Source organism: Achroia grisella, unplaced genomic scaffold (genome assembly GCF_030625045.1).
Source record: "Achroia grisella isolate CSIRO2021 unplaced genomic scaffold, CSIRO_AGI_Agris_v1 utg109, whole genome shotgun sequence".
NCBI lineage: Eukaryota > Metazoa > Arthropoda > Insecta > Lepidoptera > Pyralidae > Achroia > Achroia grisella.
This window is the reverse complement of record NW_026712573.1, coordinates 1,701,815-1,718,352: the sequence shown is the minus strand read 5'-3', so window position 1 is coordinate 1,718,352 and position 16,538 is coordinate 1,701,815. Positions and strand designations below refer to the sequence as shown.

Below are 16,538 nucleotides of genomic sequence, written 5' to 3'. Positions count from 1 at the left end.
TCGTAAACGGTTTACGCTGTCGGGGCACCAGTGGATGATGATAAGAAGAACATGATGCCAGGTCAGTTTGCCAATCGTGATTAACCACAATGGTTTCTGGGAGGAACCGCTTGGAGGTCAAATTCGTTATATTTATGTATATGTATGGTTACTCATATCACGTGTTGGGTTAATTCAAAATTGATGTATTAGGTACTCTTTTATGTGCATAATGATGCATTTTGATAATTTTTTATATACACTCAAATATATGTATGAGTGAATGTTCAAATTTGTAACCTTTTGTAGTCATTAAATATAATATTCATAGCCCTAAGTCATAGTTATAAGTGATGATAACGCGGGGAAGCGGATGATGTTACTACGTCCATGGTAGCTGAAATACCAAAGTCTTCATGTAATTCTGTAATGAAAAAAAACCTTAAAATTGGTCCGTATGAGGGGAATTGCATTAATTCTGGTAATAATATATAATTACCTATATCTTATCCTTTTCATAATAATCCATTTTAGATGCATAGAAGTACAATACTTATTCACTAAATATCTAATAATAATGATGTCAATTTGTATGCAGTTAGTAACGATTTGCAGTATGTAATTTCGATTTTCTAATTCAAATATTAAAATAAATAAAATTCTACAAAACAAAATTGTTTCTCTAAGAGCTCCCTTCTTCATCGCGCTTCTATATTATATATATTTTATAAGTATTAGCTGATCACGCTACTTTGTACCCCTATAAGTTTTTAGCTTGTAAACAGATTGTAAAAAAACAAACATTTTAAGTGAATCTTATCACAATACATTAGTACCTACGTTTACGTGCGACTCACGAGTACCCCTTAACTTAAGGGCAAAATTTACAAGACCATGATCCGGCCTGCTGTTTTGTATGGATCAGAGTGTTGGCCCATAAAGACTACGGATGAGAGACGACTGCATGTAACTGAAATGCGAATGTTGAGATGGATGTGTGGTGTGACAAGGATGGACAAGATAAAGAATTAATACATCAGAGGAAGTATGAAAATGGCACGGATGTCGGAGAGGTTAAAGAGTAATCGTCTATCGTGGTATGGGCATGTAATGCGTAGGAATGAAGATCATATCCTAAGGACGGTGTTACATATGAATGTGGATGGTTATAAGGGTAGAGGAAGACCGAAAAAGAGATGGATGGACTGTGTGAAAGATGATATGATGAGAAAGGGAGTAAATAACGAGTTGACTGCGAACAGAGATGAATGGAAGAGAAAAACATTACGCCGACCCCAAATAAATGGGACAAGGAAGAAGCAGATGATGATATCACAATACATTAGTAATCTGCATACAAAAAAGTTAAGCCATTTCTAAAATTAACGCAGTTGAACGGTGAGTTAAAGCAGTAAAATTATAGAATAAGAAGAATGGCTAAGATGCCCTTCTTCTTATTCTATAATTTTACGTGCTTCGTAATAAAAACGAATTAAGGGTATTGAACGATGTTGTCCGTAATACTGTTCATGTATATAGGCTCATGTATAAATTATTTAAAAGAGTAACGCGTAAGTTATTTTCGTACTTGAAACCGCTTTCCGAATGACTGATGTATGAAATAAGTGATAACTATTCAAAAGTTCTTCAATGTAAGTTTATTTGAATAAATGATTTTCTATTTTATTTTATTCTGTAGGCGTCGGTTACCATTTATGTACAGATTGTCTGTCTTTCCAGTACAATAAAGGATCTTTCCTTAGGAATGTTTTTGTTAGTGAATGAAAGCGTCACTTAAAATATATTATGTTTGTTTTTTCCGTAGTAAAATATAGTCTCTACCTATCGTACCTATGTAAAGCACGTGAATACAGGAAGCGGATAGGTGCAAGAATTTATAACGGAAGCAACAGTTGCAGAGGAGAATTTGGTTGGAACTGCAGTAGCTTGGAATATTTTGTATACACGTAAAATAGGTCACTCATAATATGATTCATATGCCTATATAAAAGCTGGTATCGTTTCGAAGTGGCATTATTAACAATTGACAACTATTTTACATACACATTAGCATTGTATTGTTGTGTACAAAAGTATTTACCTACTGGTTAGTATTTTTAATTTACTGGTAGGTACTGTATGTTTAATTCGATGTACGTAGTGTGTCAGAGTTGGCTCGGTATATTAAATAAGTAACGCCACGCATATTGGTTCTAGATCAATTTTTGAAAACAATCTGTTAACCAGAATTAGAATCAAGTAAGAAATATAGTTTTTCTTTGGACGCATACAGGTAAGTAACTAATCTTGTTTATTTTTATACACTCGTATACCAATAGAATGTGTTTGTACTTAAATAATATGCTTGGTAAATTATTTGATTTAGTAATATAAAATGTTACTAATACAAATTACATTACCTACTAGAACCCCGTCCCGGATACACATGGATGGATATTTTCGCAGCACATGGGATGAAAAACATTTTATGACTAATGTTTTTACACCGTGGGTTTACATTGTTGAAGTTTTATTTGGGGTTTATATTTCTTTTGTATAATGACTAGGGTTTACTATAAATTTGCCTGTGTAGAAGAATTTCTAAAATATTAGCATTGTCACCTCGCTAGATGGTCAAGCTGATTTGATCTGAAGTGCCAGCTGGTGTAGTGTCATCTAAAATTGTGTAAATACCTACATTGTGTAACTACCTACATAGATAAAAATGCTTTACCTATCTCAATTCTAATCCATAATACCTACTACGAGAAACGACTTATAATTTTACTGTAGTCTTTTTTTATTAAGTGCCTAATGTTATTTTTTTATTTATGCATCGATTGAGTATATTTTTAGTGTAGGTAATTACAGGCAAAAAGAGGACTACTTCACCATTTTAAATCAGGGTATGTACTTGCATCATTACTAAATGTACTCTGTACCTACTTAAGTATGCAGGTTGTCTTTAGTAAAAGTCTGCCTTTTGTTATGCACTTTCCAATAAAATGTTTTTCTTTATTATAAATGTGCAATAATGTCCAATGTGCATAAAACTTATTTTTTTTATTATTACATCATGCTCACGTCGACTACGTAATACGAATAGAAAACATACTCAGGAATAGTTAAGAGTTCTTATATAAATCTGCCTTTATATCGTTACATACGAGGCGATCTAGGAGGTGATCCATGGGGCCCTTACTACTCACCTATTATTACTCCTGATTTTAGATTCGTGTGTTTTTATATAATATCTCTATTAATATAAAAAATCGCTTGTCACAGTAATGTAACAAAATTCCGAAACGGCTTGACTGATTCTTATAAAATGTGTGTATATTCAGTAGGTCTGTGAATAGTACGTAAACTATTCTTCATACCCCTAAGTGATAAGGGTGGTTCACTCAGAAAATATTATTTTATAACTATTGGACAAAAATGGAAAAATTATATTATTTTTTATAAGTTGGCAATAAATCGTAGGTATAATTCTATTTTTTCACCCTTCTACCATCAACCTCTAATTTTAATAGCGCCATAGATATTTGTACTTCAAGTCATATAGTAAAACAATGTTTACCGGGTCCAATAAAAAATTATTAAATAAAATTTTGATGCACAATGATATATTATGTAGTTAATTAATTTTATTATATTATTTATATTAACAACTATTATTGTCTATTGAGTAGACAGTAATATACCTAGCCTATTCTTAATTATTCTATTTGTAATCGACTGAATCATAACAGATCTGACGAATACTAACTGAAATTCTACCTAAGGGTATTCTCCATACAGAACAGTACAATGTACAATACATGCCTAACATGGAATGGAATACAATAGAAACAATTTTTATTATAATCTTTAGAATAATCGAATGGACGAATGGATAATTGGACTGATATACAAATACAAAAAAATATTAAATTACTATATGTAGATATATTATTTTATACGAATAGAAACTATTACATTCGATAAAACCATAAATATTAAGTATTTAAATGTAAATATAAGTACATACAATCTTTACAAATATTATAAAGAGAAATATATTGTCAATTTAAAAAATCCTCACCTATAGATATATATCTGCATTATTAGCGTAGGTACAGAGTAATAATATCTATAATATTTTTTAAGATAATTTGAAATCTCTACAGTAACTGCTTCCGTGCGATTTCACGTTGAGTAGCTAGTGTACCTAATATTTATAATTTGAAGGCTTTTTTTTTTACCGACCTATAGTACAAGCTGATCTTAGTTTAGGACTAGATAGTGTTGTGTTAATTCTCCTAGGTTATTGGGTATTATTTTTATTTAACGAGTTTATTTTTGCGGCATGAAATCTTTAATTGTTAGTCTGTTTATTGCAGAGTAAACTGATAATGTATATCACAGCATTATTGGCACTATTATTAGGGCCTGCATATTGTGATCACCACGAAAGGACAAATCAGTTGCCGGACAGATCGACAATCGTTCATTTATTTGAATGGAAATGGAGGGATATTGCTGATGAGTGTGAAAGGTTTCTTGCACCTCATGGTTTTAGTGGCGTTCAGGTATGTCCACAGATAAGATAATATTTATTAGCATTTTATTTTAACAGATTTCAAAAACAGATTTTTCTCTGTATTTTTACTACTCAACTAGTTGTTAGTCGCAAATTTGTATCCTTTTTTTTTGATAAAATATAACCTACTTCCATTTTTTTTTAAAGAACCTGCTTACGGCCCAAATTATGGTAAATGGTGGATATAATCTGTCCTTTCACACAGCACCTAATCCTAAGCTAAGCAGATTGTGTTACATAACACATACTTAATATACATAGAAAACACCCAGACCAATGCAAACACTTATAGTTAAGAATACTCACCAATGTTTCGAATGATAATGAGGAATTGAACCCACGTCGCGTCGATCGGAAGTAAGGCGGTGTGCTATACCCCTAGACCACCGATTCCGTTGATAATATTAGATATTATTAAGAATGCATTTATTTGTTTTGTTTATCTTAGATCTACTTATTCATAAACAGGTCTCTCCACCGTCCGAAAATATAATTATACATTTAAACGACAACACGAGACCGTGGTATGAACGGTACCAAGTAATGTCGTACAAACTTGTGACCCGGTCAGGGAATGCAGAAGAATTCTTGAATATGACAAAGCGATGCAATAAAGTTGGTGTGAGGTGAGTTGGATATTATGATATTTATGGCTCGGAATCCCAAAACTATATATCACAGTTCACTTCTATTGTTATCAGAGTATAGGTGTAAGTATGTGATATCTAGTACCTGAAGGTTTTCAATCCATGAATTAAGTCACAAATTAAGGGGGTGTCGAAATTTCGGCACGTAATCTGAATTATCTAAGTAATACCGGTACGATACAGAAACTTAAAAAAAAAGAGTTTATTGCTTCTTAAAAGACCTGCACGCACTTGCTATTCCCCTGGTGTTTCAAGTACTTATATGCGGTGGTAATGACTTACCATCAGGTGAGCCGCAAGATTATTAGTCCCTTATGCAATAAAAACAATATTAGTATATACGTACACACATAGAGTCATGCAGTAGATAGTAGATTGCGTTGTTACATGCACTCCACGTTACAGAGAAGTAAAAATATTGATTGATACCGTTTGTTTATCAGGATCTATGCGGATGTAGTTGTTAATCATATGACTGGTGACAACCGAAACAACATAGGGACTGGAGGCAGTACTGCCGATTTCCAGAAGTATTCATATCCAGCCGTCCCATACACAGAAGAGCACTTCCATCATCCATTTTGTTTTATAAATAACTACTACAACGTTACTGAAGTTTGTATTATTTTTTTCTTTTTTAATATTGTTGTGTATTAATTACTGTTACCAGACGCAAGTTTGATCACTTCTCTCCGTCCTAAGGTTGCCTGGAAGAGATTACTTTTTAGCGATAAGGCCGCCTGTTGTTACTTCTTTGTATTGTTTATTATTGTGTATTTTTTATCATTTTATAAATAATCTATACATCTATACATATAAATAAAATTGGAGTGTCTGTTTTGTAATATTGAAATAACTGTTTTTTACTACATGCATATGAATATGTATACGGTACATATACCAAAATAACATTTTTTACAATTTTTGTCTGTCTGTGTGTCGGTCTGTTTGTTCCGGCTAATCTCTGAAATGGCTGGACCGATTTTGACGAGACTTTGTTGGGTAGGTATTTGATGTAATAAGGAGTAACTTAGGCTATTTTTATTTTAGAAAATTTCTTAGTTTTAGTTAAATAAAGTTAAATTCCACGCGGACGAAGTCGCGTCAACAGCTAGTTGGGTATGTAACTGTATTTTTTGTTAGAGGAACAGCAGTTCAAAACACAGCTATGAGAATATCTCAGAAAAATCTTTTTTGTTAGTATTGTATGAGTCTATAAATGCAGATGATCCATGATGTTGTATGTATCTAATTTATAAATGCACCTTCACGACCGTTACCATTCTAGATGGGGTGATCAGAGACGTAGTTGAATTCTATATTCACGTATTGAACGCAACACTTAACATATTCACATTTTGCTGGGTATATTGGTATCCAACGTGGCAAGAGACGGTATCACCGTCTCGGATTAATTCGGTTTGTTATTGGTATTTGTAAAGTAAACACATGCGTAATAATAGTAATAATAATAACTATGATAACAGGTTCGCGACTGTCAGTTGAATGGTCTAAAAGATTTGAATCAGAGTATGGCGTATGTCCGTCAGAAAATTACGAAATATTTTAATCATTTAATTGAACTTGGAGTAGCTGGTTTCAGGTAAACACTTATTGTTAGATTATAATTTACTACCTTACTACCTATTTATTTCTTTATTTTTGGTCCTTTACTGTTATGTGACGATGGAATATATACGAATATTATAAATGCAAAAGTGCATCTCTCTATCTATATGTCACCTTTTTACGACTAATCGGTTGTACGGACGATTGGTCCAAATCGATCGATTTACTTGTATTTAAAAAAAAAATAATGAAATCGCAGGTAACTGTTAGTTTTAATTCTATTCATTGTGGATGTAATGTTTGAAATGATTTCGTTGTATCTGCTTTAATTTTTATGTGATTAATCCTTTAAAGGTTACGGTTTATAATTTGTATTGAAACCTCTTAACCATAATTGTCCTCATGGCAGTGTAATTTATTACTTTGTGTTGGTGGATTTTACTAGTGTTCTGTATTTTATAAATAAACAAGTTTCATGATAAGTACTGTCTGTGGATATAATCTGTATAAATTGAATGAGATATTACTTGCTGCGAATCGTTCGATTATTATTATTTCTTTCAAACTTTCAACATGTATAGCATAGTTGTAAGTATCAAATATATTACACAGTAATATAAATTTCAAGCTATTTCATACAAGAAATTTGAAATAGCATCATATAGTCTCCTCAGACTATGATAATATGTACATTTGCTATATACATATATCTATAAATACTTCATTTTGAGTGAGTTAGAAGCAGCATAAAAGACTTTATTATGAGTCGATGAAAGATTAGACTAGTTTGCTACTGTTTAATGACATGTGAACCCACAAGATGGAAAGTGGTAGCCATCGTATAAATAGACAGTGACGCCTATGAGGCATACGTAAGGTGATAGTAGGTTCAAAAAAGTAGGTAATATTCTATATTTTAAAATTAATTATTTTTATTTATCGCTATCAATTAATTAATATAATTATAATTTTATTGGTTTTCAAATTTAATTCTGATTTATTTCCGCCATTTGATAATTACGCTATTTTATTAACTTATCTTACTAATGACAATATGTTATAAGTGAGATAATAAGCTTAGTAAGATAGTACTCGTAAGTAGGTGTTAATAATATTAATAAGATACCTATTAGATTATGTGAAAACATGGGAAAACTTGAACATAACCTTATTTGCATATAATATTCAGTACATTAATGGTGTTAATTTTGTATTAGAAACGTAATACTGCTAATATATATTTACCTTATTTGGGGGGTCACTACTAGATGGCGTTATGTGATATGGCCAGTGTTTCTTTAATTAACATATTATTATACAAAACGAAGAGGGTATTCCCTTTATCATACTCGTGTCCCTATATAAATGCATGTAGTAGTTAAAGAGAAAATTTCTCCAATAAGTGAAATTGAAAATTTCATATATTTTTAAATCTTTATACAATCTTTGCGGTGACGTGAGTAATTTAGTATGATAAGTATAAAAAATATGTGTACGTTTTAAATGTAGTATTTGTCTTTACTATTAACTTTACGTCTAATTGTGTATTTGTATACAATACTCTTGTATTACAAACTAATGTTTTATCATATTACAGAGTGGACGCCGCGAAACATATGTGGCCAAGTGATTTAAAGAAAATTTACAGTAGACTAAATAATTTGAACGTCGATTTTGGCTTCCCGCCGAATTCAAAGCCATATATTTATCAAGAAGTTATATACTATGGTAATGAACCTATAAAACCATCGGAGTATACGCCTATTGGAGATGTCACAGAGTTTAGAGTAAGTTTTTTTTTTATACCACTTAGGTGGCAAACAAGCATACGGTCCATCTGATGGTAAACGGTTACCGTAGCCTATGGACGCCTGAAACACCAGGGGTGTCACATACGCGTTGCCGACCCTTAAGAAACCTTAATATACCCTTATTGAAAAACCCCATGCTGTATTCTCTCGAGAAAACCTCGGCAGGTTAGATGTTATACTATACTTGAAAAGTAAGTAGACGTTTTTTTTGTAACTGAGAATAAAATGGGACATCCGCTTGCGCTAACGATATACGCTGGCACCTGTGGAGGATGATAGAATGAACATGAAGTCAGGTTGTTGGCTAATTTACGAGGTACTGACCACGAAGGAGAGGACGAGAGGATGTACATTACATGAAATTCTCTCTGTCATATACTATGACAGTTTCTTTTGTTAGCAGACTTTATAAATTATATGGTACGCGATGTCTTGCCAATGTTCAAGGGCTGCTACAAATATTACATTAATACGAGATGTCTGTAGTTCAGATCATGTATATCGACGATTCAGGTGAAACGTTAGCTTATTTGCTATTCTAATTACAAAAGAATCCGTTCTGTCTCTCTCTATAATGTTAACATACAGTATAGTCTGTATTAGTATAGTATATGTAATATTATCTTATTTGTGATATAGTAGTGTCTGTATATACTTTTGTTTTAGGATTTTTTTAATATTTTCTATTTCTTACATTCAAAATCTTAAATATATCGTAGTTTGAGATGCAATATGATAGCACTGACTCTGCAAACCAATTTAAGTAAAATGGTTCACATTCGATTCTCGACGTAGAGTCCTCACTACATTCTCGCCCATCATCAGTGCAGCGAACTTACATACGATTGCTGGATATCTAATGTGAAAGCATTTTAAATTGACAAAATCGATAACGTAGCTCTTTTTTATATTTGAAATGTAGAAGCGAACTTACATACGATTGCTGGATATCTAATGTGAAAGCATTTTAAATTGACAAAATCGATAACGTATTTATTTTTTATACCAGAAATGTAGACTGTAAATGAACATAACTCTATCCATATTTATAAATATTATAGTTCTAGACCTATTAAAAAAATTCAATGTATTTCTATATACCTAAATTTGTAGCCTTGTGAATTAGATTAACAATGATAATTTATATATTGATTATTCGTAAAAAGTAGATTTTTCTATAAAACTTGAAATTAAAATAGAAATCTAAAGTATAAAATTCTCAATAAATATATTAACTAATTGAAATATTTTATACTTTCAATATGTGTTCGTTTTTGGAATTGAACTATAGTTTAGCGCCAATGTGTAAGTAAATTGGTATGTTTTTTATTTGGCGAAATGAATATTTGCTCGTGAATCCACGAATAATAATATAAGTGTTTGAGTGATTGTCTTACTGTTTGTTACCTTTACACAACGTAAGGGCTGAACTGATTTCTATGAAATTATGTAGGTACATAGGCTAGCTTTATTTAAAAAAAAGCAGATGGTAACAGCTAGTTGTAATTTAAAACGTTTAATAGTGTTTCGTTAAATAATGATTTATACCTACATATTAAATTTTATTGAAGGTGGGATCGGAGTGGGCAAATATCTTTCGCACCAATAACCCCCTTAAATGGCTTGTATCGTGGGGTGAACAGTGGGGGTTGTTACCAAGTGACTCAGCATTGACTTTCATAGACAACCACGATACGCAGAGAAATGGAGGCGTCCTTACTTATAAGCAATCGAGGGCATATAAGGTAAAATATATACAACACTTGTATATAAATAATTGTAATAAAAATATATTGTAGGTAACAAGTAAAATGTTTGCAACGAAAGAAGAAGTTTCTGTCATCGAAAATATAGTTTTATAAACTTTTATCTATAAAAGAATACTTATACATACACTCGTTTTGATTAATTAATTATTAATTACTTACCTACTTAGTACTTTCCATACTTTTAATTTTCTTTCTAATCACATTATACTATTCTCATTATAGTTTTCTGAAATAGATGTTTCAAATTATTGCAGCCAAATTGGATGGAATTGATCAATTTCAAAAGTTTTAGGTTTGGTGTTTTTACTAAATATAAATTACGTAGTCCCTATGTCTATGTCCTTGACATTCTTAAATATTATGATTTCTATATAAAATACTTAATAATTTTAATTCAATGCCGAGATTATATTCCGCCGATTTCGATGATGATGACGTTTAGCATACTTTATTATCAGTAGGTTCGAATTCGAAACCCTGTAAATACAAACATATTTATTGTATGGTTATATTAATTCTGTATACCTACTTAAGTTATTTCAAATAAACCTCTTGTTTAATTATTTTAGGATTATTGTTATTATATTACAAGTTTTTACAGGCCGCTATAGCATTCATTCTAGCACATCCATATGGCGAACCTCGAATAATGAGCAGCTATTTCTTCAATGAAATACATCAAGGACCTCCGAGTGATAGTAATGAAAATATCATTTCTCCAAGTGTTAATAAGGTAAGAATTACAAACATGCTGACAGTCATTGTCTATAATTACATGAATAGTATTACCACTCACGGATTGCCATTCCAGCCTACAAGGATGTGATGCCTTCATATCCTGTAATTTTACTGCCTTATCTCAGAGGTTTTCAGGCAGACATCTTTTTCATAGACTGTCTTAGTAAAATCAACGATAAACAAACTTCAACACTTCCGATGTTCATTATTAGTAAACAAAGGAAAGATATGATTGTGATTTATAAACTTAAAAACTATTTGAATCGATTTTATAAATCTTTTCAGATTTAGTAAGTTGAAAGGTACATTATTTCATGTACTATATGTATATTTACTAATCTCTTAACGTTATCAGTGTCCGGGTGAAGCCGGGGCAGGCAAGTGGTACTAAATATATTTTTAAACTCAAAATTGTTTTCTACCACGAAAGATTTATACTGACCCTAAAATAACTGAAGCGCAATAAGAGAATACTGGTCCATTAAAAGATTAAAAATTATTCAAATTTGGGACCCATTTAGCATATAATATGCATATCTACAGTTTCAAGTTACCTACTTAACTAAATCCTTCTTCTTTGTTGGTTGAATTTTTTTTATCAAATATGGCAAAAAATAACCTGTACTATAAACATCATGTACTCATGTCATGCCCGTGATACCGCTGATGCGTTGCCATTCCGGAGAACTAAGAAGACATTCCTCTTATCTTGTAATTACTTGTAATAACCTTATTCCTAGAGTCAAAACATAGCTTACAAAGCACGCTACTTGTATATACAAGACTGTGATGTGCACGCAAAGGATTTTATACAAAGACTACCTTAATATATTATACCTACTATATATACATACTTAACAGTTTGTTAAAGAGAATAAGTATATAAAAAAAAATAATCCATTTCATTTTAAATTAGTATTCTTCTACTGTTCTGGCACCAGTAATGACAAATATGAATCATCGAAGTGATGAAACAATTGATTGATAGAATATATTATTACTATTTGAATATCCAGAGAACATCTCCCTCAAGTAAAAACAAAAAAGAAATTGTATACTTAAGGCTTTTCTGATTGTAATACGACCACTTCAGACCATGTTTGCTAGCAACACTGTAGAATGAGCTTTGCAGTGCCTGCATAATAATATATTATCTTCAAGCAAGCTGATTGGCAGGATAATATAATAGGTTTGAAAATGTACCAATAATATGACTTTGTAGGTGCACAGCATTACCTCGATCATAGCTTAGCGACAAAGAAAAATATTATGAAAAATATATTATCAGAAATTGTAATTATACTAATTACATTTTCAATAAACAAGATAATACATATAGTTATCAGTACCTACATAGGTACATAGTTACTCCTAACTTCGTCTGTACAAACATTCTTCTCCCCTTATAGATTATGGTGAAGATAAAAAATAACCTACTCGTATGTTCGTTTGAATATATCTAGATAACTAAGAGCCGTCCACTCATTGAGTCAAAAAAAAGAAGAAACAAACGAGCAAAAGGATAGACAGACACTTTTACATTTATAATATGAATATAATATAAGAAAAATATATACGACATTTTTAATATCTACTGAAAAGAAAATTTATTAATTTGCCTCGCCGGAAACAAAGCCGTGCGTTCAATAGGCGCGCGTAATATTGTGAATTATCATAACCTTTTGATATAACCTTCATTTTCCTTTTTTAGCTTTTGTTAGGTCTTAAATATTATATACTAGCTGTATACGCGGTTATACCTGCATGAAATGTATAGCCTGTATGTTATTCTGATATAAGATAGGCTATATGTATAGTTTCATTAAAATCCTCCAGTTGTTATTGCGTGAAAGAAAAATCAACAACCAGCCATCCATTCATATTCACAAACTTCACAATATTACTAAGATATTTTACAATCAAATGTTTTTGACTTTATCTGCGTTACTTATTATGAGTACAGAATCATTTGCATCATTACTATTACCTGTATGTATTGAAGTTGAGTCTTTGCTGCATTTTTGTGTGTATACCATATATTTCAACAAAGACATTTCGACACCCCGTTCTATATGTATGATACCCGGGCCGTAAGGTATACCTATAATGGGAAGATGAATAAATAAATAAGTGTGATAATAATATTTTAGCCTTTATTGGCGCCATTAGTGGTCTAGTGATTTAATTCCGATAGTCGCGGGTTCGGTTCCTTGCACATTACAAACATTTTCATATTAATGAGTATGATTGTATCAGCCTTGGTATTTTCTATCTATATTAAATATGTATGTATTTACAAAAAGAAGTATCTATGTATCTCTTCTTAACTTGGGACTAGGTGGCGTTATGTGAAATGTTCAAGAATATTAAAGAGGGTGGGAATAATAATAATAAATATTTATTTTTATCTTTAGGATGACACATGCGGAAATGGCTGGGTGTGTGAACATAGATGGCGTCAAATATACCAAATGGTTGCATTCAGGAATGCAGTTGGAAAAGAAAGGGTACAGAATTGGTGGGACAACGGTAATAACCAGATAGCGTTTAGTAGTGGTAATAAAGGCTTTATTATCTTCAACGTGGAGGGGAGAAACTTGAATGAGTCATTACAGGTATTTTTAAATTATTTGATGATTCATTTGTTTATAATATAATAGTAACATATGTTATTTCCACCATTTTATCCATGTGGAGATCTTATTCAGAGATAAAATAGATATATGATAATATGTTCGTTTATCTTATTTATTTATAATGCTGTAATGTGTTAACGTTACAATTAGTTACAAGGAAATAAACAAAATACTGAAGAATAAATCAATTTCAAAGGACTCTTCCAGACAACGTTAGAAAAGTACTTTTATTTTAGAGTATTACGAAAAATAAAGTAAGTGGTAGTCAGATATTATGTATTTACATATACTATGTACATTTATGTAAATAAATAAAAATTATTCAAGTAAGGTTCAAGTAATAACGTAAATTAATTTAATAGTAATACAAATATCACATGCGTAATTCCGATATCAGGTACAGTACCTTTTATTTTTATATTTAAGATATTTGTATTCTATTACTTTATAATACAATAATGTATTGTAAACTAAGAATGATGTTTTTATTTATTTCAAGCGTCGTCTAGTCGGGTTGGCTATTAATTAAACATGCAGGCTGAAATTACACTTAGATATATTATATCGGAAGACTAATTTTGCGGTACGGACAAAATTAGGGCATATGTAGGTGCCTGTAGTGAATGTAAAAGCACTATACCTAGTCAAACTAGAATTATAAACAAGAGGGAGAGAGTACTAAGTGATTTGAGTTTTACCTGAACAGAACATATATTATTTACGTACAGTAACTTTTTGCCTTCCATATACATTATATAACGCGATGTATATATACATATCAACCTACGACAAGATGTACACATGTTATACACAATTGTTATTGTAAGTAGGACGATAATAGCGTTCAGGAAATATCAGGCTATTCGGTTATATATCGTAAATATAGATATAAAAATTTTGTTTCACATTATTTTACTTAAAGAAATAGCCATACTATTTCTTTAAGTAAAATAGTATTAACTACATATATAGTAATAGCAAATATAAGATAATGTAATACTAAAATAATATTATAGGCAAATAAATAAACTAACAAAAAATATTTTAATATCAATCAAAGAGTCTGTATGTTCCTATTACTATGTATACTATATTTTAAAATAATAAAGTCATTTGCTATAGAATATTTAAATAAACATAAAATAAATTTAACATTTAAGATAAGTTGAAAAAAGATGCTGGTCCAGAAGACGATCTTATCGCTAGAACTATTGATAGAGTTACCCAAGCAACAATTTTTGCTTAGCTTGGAACTAGATATCGGTATATGAATGTTCATGAACATTATTTTTCCAGACAGGTTTACCACCTGGTGATTATTGCGATGTGATAACTGGTAAAAGACAGGGTACAACATGTACTGGACGTAAAGTGACAGTGGGCAACAATGGTTATGCCAATATAAATGTACTGGGCGACGCTGAAGATACGCATTTGGCTATTCACGTAGGAAAAGAGGTATGGAATGTAATATTGGTAGTAATATAGTTTATTCATTATTAAATTAATATACACGTAATAAATATGATTATATACCTGCCTTATATGCCAAATCGACTTTCCTGTACATAATGCAATCTTTTGAGCTTCAAGATTCTATTAAAGTAGTTTATTTATAGTTTTATATGTATTATGTGTTTTATATTTCAACATGGTCGGATGGAATGACGTTTACAGGTTGCTCAATGAATTTAAATCATACAGTTCAATACAAAATAATAATTTCTATTCAACTGTATTATTTTTACTTATATTTGCTCTAAAATGATGATGATTAACTTTATTAATTTTGGAACATAAAACTATTTTAAATATACTTGCGTACCTCTATAAGTTTTTACATCCATTGAATTATTTTTTTACTTTCGTTACATTTTCCAAAATTACTTATAGATGCAATAAAGATGTTTATCCAAAGATTAAGGGGTGAAATGGGCAATGAAAAGTGGGAAACTCATCATCATATTATTTTTCAAACCATTAATTATTTGAAATGACGATAATACAATTAAAAGATGTATAGATATTTTTGGTATTCGATTGGATTAAAGATTAATAATTGACTCGTATCAATAACATGATTAATGAGTACATTCTTATCAAATCCTATTTTTATGTAGATAATTAATAATGATCATGTTAAGATAATTATTAAAATTAAAAACAGAAGCGAATAGATAATCGAGGCGATGATAATATCATTACATGTTTTAATCAGCGCGTCCTTGCTTGCTTGTTGCTAAAAAACATGTTTTTTATGTTATAGATAAACAGGCTGTCGAATACCTTTTTTATCTTGTGGAAAAATCTTTAAAAGCCGTCTCCTCGCTGGTGGGAGACGAAGGGGTTCTTGATACTCGGCACGCTCAGCTCTCGTTTGTCTTTTAAACGTCTTTTAACATTATTATTAGGACATAAAGGCTTTGTAATTTATGTTCTTTGACTTTTATAAAACATATATATTAAAATTAACTATATATTTATTTTACTATATTTTTTGTTTCAGTCTTCTCTTCAAGTAAATTGACGGAATATGCCACGAGATAAGAAAAGCGCGTCAGTTTTATGTTTTCGAATATAATTAAGGTTCCTATATTATCAAGAAAGTGATTATGTATTCGTAATAACAACAAAATAGTTATTGACTTTATAATATGCTAAATTAATAAATATTTATATAATTAGTTATCACTTTTTTTATTTATTATTCTGATACTATAGATACTGTTTCTTTTCGGACTACTCTAATAGGTACTGTTGCCGCAACTGGCCTTTACAGCTTCACTGGACGATAGGGGACGAATGCA

At 30.8% G+C, this 16,538-nt stretch overlaps 1 protein-coding gene across 1 annotated transcript; it reads left to right on the top strand.

Annotated features, from left to right (window-relative positions):
- Positions 1 to 2,027: 2,027 nt before the first annotated feature.
- LOC131845821 (alpha-amylase 4N-like) lies at positions 2,028 to 16,419 on the top strand. Its single transcript, XM_059194951.1, has 11 exons — positions 2,028 to 2,086; positions 2,197 to 2,272; positions 4,362 to 4,550; positions 5,030 to 5,187; positions 5,652 to 5,823; positions 6,696 to 6,811; positions 8,375 to 8,564; positions 10,160 to 10,333; positions 10,959 to 11,090; positions 13,510 to 13,710; positions 15,028 to 16,419. Exons 3-11 carry the CDS (start codon positions 4,374 to 4,376, stop codon positions 15,217 to 15,219), a joined length of 1,512 nt encoding a protein of 503 aa, XP_059050934.1. The 5' UTR covers positions 2,028 to 2,086; positions 2,197 to 2,272; positions 4,362 to 4,373; the 3' UTR covers positions 15,220 to 16,419.
- Positions 16,420 to 16,538: the final 119 nt, after the last annotated feature.